We start from the raw sequence: 5,819 nt of genomic DNA on the forward strand, positions 1-5,819 counted from the left end.
ATGTTTTTGTAAACGGATGGTCATTTCCGAACACAAGGAGAAGTTGACATGACGCAACTCAAGGCATGTACCATCAACTCCAATAATCTCTTGGGTTTAGTTGAGGTTAATAAATTAATAATTATCTTTCTTGAAATTGATATTGATTTGTGAAAGTCTCCCATCCAACGAAGGTTTCAACATTTGGCTTGGATCCGTTTCAAATTAATTGTTTTGACATGTATGATGTCATGAATGAAGGGTTTCTAAGTAATAACTATAGTTACATCTATATGCAATATTAAGAAGGGTAAGTTCATAGGAACCCTTTAGTCCTATGTGCCTAAAACACCCGCATAACCCCGTGTTGGGATGGCGTCAAGGTAAACTACCAAATTAACCCCCTTGTGGTAATCAAACCTGTGCCCTGTGAGACCAGTCAAAGAATTTGGCGACACGGTGACCACTTTGCCAAAGCACAAGTGGTTCTATATGCAATGCTAGTATAGCATCTCTTAAAATAGTCATGTGTTATTGCGAGTATAGTTTTAATGGTTGATTATTCTACCTAAAGTTACTCCAAGTGAATATAGTTTTATGATAGTACATCAAGAGAGTTGTTGCACGGTTGTTTAACATTACTCTGGGTCAAAACTCCAATCAACATTATTAAACAACCACGCACCGTGCAAGTATAAGACTAGTATTAAAAATATATTCATTGTAATATATAGTACCACAAAATTCAAAATTATTGCAATGAATCTTCTTTTTTTAATTTTGGCCAACAATTAAACCAATCCCCGTGAATATAGTGTACAATCTTTGTTTAGACTGAAGGGAGTAGCCCGTTTTATGCGTTGGATTTCGTTCGGAACGCCCGGGAACTCCCATGGAACGCCGGGTCTCGGCCCCGGGGGGCGTTCCGGTGAGAGAAAAATGTTGCCCTTCTCAAATGTAACGCGTCTAATTTTTTGTTTCTTTGTGGGAATCTGGCCGTTGGAGCCCTTGAAATCAACAAAAAAAAATTGTTTTTTTTTTTTTAAACCAAATAATTCAACCTTATATATATACATACATATATTAAACACATTTCTATCTATCTATCTTCTTCTTCTTCTTCTTCTAATTTTCTTCAACTTTTTCTTTGAACACAACTACATACATTTACATATTCTCCTACAAAATCACAATATGGATTCCGATGATTCATCTGGATCTTCATCTGGATCTTCTAACGGTCACGACGATTACGAAGATCGTGTCCAAAATGCGATTCTTCGAGCTGCCGAACTACTTGGACGCCGGATTGTTGACCAACCTGCCAGTCATTAATCGAAGGGTCCTAGTTGACCGCAATCGTATTGAAGCACATGCGCGTTTGATGCATGACTACTTTGATGATCAACCGCGATACAACGCGAGACTTTTCAGAAAAAGGTTTCGTATGACAAAACCTTTATTTCTGCAAATAGTTGGTGATTCGGAGGCTAGGTACCCATATTTTCAGACGAGATATGACCGGGCTGGGAGAAGAGGGTTCACCGGGGTACAAAAGTGTACATCTGCAATTCGTCAATTGGTATACGGCGTAAATAGTGATTTTCTTGATGAGTATTTGCAGATGTCTGAGCGAACTTCAAGGGAAGCGTGTCTAAAATTTTGTATCGGTAATATTTTTTACAGTGTATATATAGTTAATTATTTATACTATATATATTTTTACAGAGTATTTATACATATATATATATATATCATTCAAAGGTATACGGGAAATTTATGGGCCAACATACCTACGGAGACCAACTCCGACCGATCTGCATCGTATGTACTATGTCCATGAACAACTTCTTGGTTTTCCCAGTATGATTGGTAGTATTGATTGTATACATTGGCCATGGAAGATGTGTCCGACGGCTTGGCGAGGTACTTACACGAGCGGTCATGTGGGTAGACCGTCATTGATACTGCAGGCTGTAGCATCCAACGATCTATGGATTTGGAATGCTTATTTTGGACAGCAAAGTTCGCACAATGATATCAACGTGTTTGAAGCATCGCCGATTCTTGAGGAAATTATTAACGGCTTGGCACCTAGTGGTACAAGTTTAATGATAAAAGTTTAATTATTAATGTGTAATTGTAAATATTAATTTATTATTGAGTCAATTTTTGTATGTTTTATTTGTATTTGCAGTTCCGTTTTCGGCAAACGGAAACCATTACGAGAAGGGCTATTATTTGGGCGACGACATCTATCCTGAATATGCTACATTTGTGAAGACGTTTTCCGACCCGATTGATGAAAAAAGAAGGCTTTTTAAGAAAAAAACAAGAGTTGACACGAAAGGGTATTGAGCGGGCTTTCGGTGTGCTTAAAAAACGATGGAAGGTTCTAAAACATCCGGCGCTATATTGGGATAAAAAATCCATTCAGGATGTTTGTTATGCTTGTATCATATTACATAATATGATTCTGGAAAACGAAGGCAAAGCCGTGTGCCAAGACTACAACGCTCAAGAACCGAGCCTAAATCCCGATTATTGGAGTCACCAAACTCCAATGGAAGTTCGGATCCAAAATCTGCATACCGTCAAAAACTGAGAAACCCACAACATGCTAACGGCAGATTTGGTTGACCATCTTTGGGCGAACACACCACATGACTTCGAGCCTCCAATCGATCCCTTCGTCGATTTTCGAGATTATGTTAGCACCGACGATGACGACTCTGATTAGTTTTATATATTTTTTTTATGTAATGTTTTTTAGTGTGATGTTTTTTTTAATAAAATGTAGTATGTTTTATATAATTTAATTTAAATAAAAAAAATAGAGAATGCCTCAAAGGACATTCTTCCACCCCAAGGGAATGGGGAAATGCCCTAAATGATTGGAGAGTGCCATGTGTCAAGATTTGGATGGAGAAGGGGCATTCCCTTAATGGACTACTCTGCTTAGTCTTATGTGATACAAGAGTTGTTATTCTTGCATGTGATACAAGAGTTGTTATTCTTGCATGTTGTTGGCCCAAAATCCCTTTAGCTCATTTCATTTGTATAACAGATAATAAATTTACAATGTTAAATACCTAAAACATAAAATCACCCATTTATTCAACATCAAAGCATTTAAAAACACATAAAATGCATACAGGGATAGGATTTTATATGCTACAAGCCATGCCTACATCTGGTCTCTCAATTGTTCGAGGAAAATCTTGAAATCCAATACTCTTTAATTTCTTCTGCGGTTCTTCCAGGAATTCTTCCAGCAATTAACGACCACCTAAGAATTTCATGCCAGAATTACTTCCATTCCAAAGTTTGTAAAAATTTTATGACCATTATTGGTTTTAAACAATCGGTATCTACATCTAAAGCATTTTTCTTTAAAATGACAACATATTTTACGCTTATATGAAACATTGGACTTGATCTTAGAATTTAATTTTAAAAACATTAATATGACAATTATTTCCGTTGGATTAACAATTATAATTTACAAATATGGTGAGTTTATTATTATGCAATAAAATCAATATTAAAACGAATATTTAATTAACGCCGTTATAAACAGTAAATTATTTTCTATAGTCAAATTTATACTCATATAAACACTTATAACACGCCATTGTTGACCACCAGTGATCAGCTTAGCTGACTTTTGGGACCCATAGGCCATAGTTGTGTCTGTACGTTAAAATAATCGGAGGAGGATTCTCTTAACTTATTTTTATAACTTGAGTCAAGTTCAGGACATCTTGACCCTTGATTGAAAATCAAGGGCTAAGATTCAATCATTATCTTTGAATCTTGACCCTTGATTTTCATCCAAGCGCCAAGATTAGCCTAACATGACTAGTCATGTTAGTCTAACTTGAGGGAATCCTTTTCCAAAATAATCTGTCTGTCACAGCTTTGAAGTGTGTACAATAATATAAAGTTTTATTCCGTGTTTGTAAATTTAACAATTTAGGAGCTCGTATTTTTTAGTAATTGGGTATTAATATAAATAATTTCTGTATATAGTAACTAAAAAAACTATAAAATTGACAGTTATTTTTATTTATTAAATAAAAAAAACATAAAATTTACTCAATTATTCATATCTAACTATTAAGTTTATTAAATAAAAGTTGAACGATGCCTAAATATCCATTTCCATTTATAGAATACTTTGGTAAATTTAAACCGCTTAATAAATTTTGAACATATAAATGTCAATATATAATTCCCCACCGTCCTCGTATTTGATTTTCTAAATCTATATTTTTTAACATTCATCTTAGATATTTTTATTTGCGTTATAAAATATTTGATTATGAACATTATAGCAATAAAATATATCTAAAATTTTATCTATTCATACATTATGTAACAAGTATTATATAAGACATGCAAATACTAGTTAAGGTCAATGTTATAATATAAAGACTTCAAATGAAAACAATATTTTTGAGACAAAAGGAATAGTCGATCTTTTGGACGCGCAATTTACCTTTCTCCAACAAGCTTGAACATTCTCATAATGAGAGTTTTCTCATCTTCTGAAAATCCAAGCTTAGATTCTTGACTAGATTGCTCTTCTGCAATTAACAACATTACAAATATTAATATAAAGTTACAGTAGGTACATAGTAATTATTGGTTTCCATGATAAACGATTAAAAGTTGTTGATAAAATCTCTTTCTCTTATATATATAAATAAAACAAGATTGTTTCTGTAAACTTTTTACCTATGTAGCATGCCATCATTTTCTTTCTACGCTCTTTTTAAAAAGATATGATGTCATTATAGATTTTTTTTTTTTTAAAAACTATTTTGTACATTATGCAATATATCATTTTTTTTCATATTATTTTTTTAAATAATATGAAATTTTAATCGGCTGCATCTAAATAATTTTAGTTTCACATCTACCATTAAATTATGATAGTTACTTATTAAATTTTCATCACCCTAATCGGTTTATATATTAATGTTCATCTTTACAAGTATGTTGCTATCTCCGTATCAGATTATAATGTATTGACAACAAATTACATACATATATATTTTGATATATTTTTTTGTTTTAAATTTTTAATTAAACATTCCGGGTTAAACCCGGATTGATTAGCACAAACAAAACTGGATCCTACTTTTTTAATGGGGAATAATGTGGCTTCTTCTGGATTAGAAAAACTAATACTCTGTGATACAAACTACAAACATATGTTGTAATTTGCAAATATTATATAGAGTAATTAAGGTTTTGCATAAAATTTTTATAAATATGTGTGCTAAGATAGTAAGACCGATGTTCAGACCGATAAAAGTATGTTAACTCCAAATGTAGGAGGCCTAGTGAGTTTTTTTTTTATTGTTTACCTTAACACTGTGAGTTAAACTAATTGACTACACTAATCTGAATATTTAGCTTTATCTTTGGATGGTGGACAAGGGTTATATTTGACAGCGACCATAATAAATAAATAAATAAATAAAACACTATCATCCTATGCAAACTTGTCGAAATTTTCAACCCAACTTGCATTCTTATTTTGTCATATCATGTCTTAAATAATTTTTTTTTTCCTTTTTCTTGGTAATCATGACTTAAATAATGTTGAATGTTAATAAAATTAAATTCAATTTTTTTTTTTTTTTATCTATTTGAAGTACAACTAATGAAGTCAATATGATTAGCATCGTGTCTTTCTCTAAGCAATACATGTAAAGAGAGTAAAAGGAGTTTAGAGATACAAATACCTTTGGTATTAGAAGAGACGTCATTACAAGTAGAGTGCTTGTTCAAAGTAGCCATTAAAATTGAGTAACTGAAGATAACATATA

General features: G+C 32.5%; 2 protein-coding genes across 2 annotated transcripts; one reads left to right on the forward strand and one right to left on the reverse strand.

Annotated features, from left to right (window-relative positions):
• The first annotated feature begins 1,173 nt into the window (after window positions 1-1,173).
• On the forward strand, window positions 1,174-2,337 carry LOC122611197. Its single transcript, XM_043784216.1, has 4 exons — window positions 1,174-1,306; window positions 1,455-1,649; window positions 1,744-2,079; window positions 2,177-2,337. Exons 1-4 carry the CDS (start codon window positions 1,174-1,176, stop codon window positions 2,335-2,337), a joined length of 825 nt encoding a protein of 274 aa, XP_043640151.1.
• Window positions 2,338-3,077: 740 nt separating this feature from the next.
• LOC122586131 (MYB-like transcription factor ETC1) lies at window positions 3,078-5,819 on the reverse strand. The gene is made up of 3 exons (XM_043758238.1): window positions 5,736-5,819; window positions 4,481-4,568; window positions 3,078-3,268 (listed from the first exon to the last, which is right to left on the reverse strand). The coding sequence occupies exons 1-3, from the start codon at window positions 5,788-5,790 to the stop codon at window positions 3,181-3,183; spliced, it is 231 nt and encodes a 76-aa protein (XP_043614173.1). The 5' UTR covers window positions 5,791-5,819; the 3' UTR covers window positions 3,078-3,180.

The sequence above is a fragment of the Erigeron canadensis genome, chromosome 1, assembly GCF_010389155.1.
Source record: "Erigeron canadensis isolate Cc75 chromosome 1, C_canadensis_v1, whole genome shotgun sequence".
In the NCBI taxonomy this organism is placed as follows: Eukaryota; Viridiplantae; Streptophyta; class Magnoliopsida; order Asterales; family Asteraceae; genus Erigeron; species Erigeron canadensis.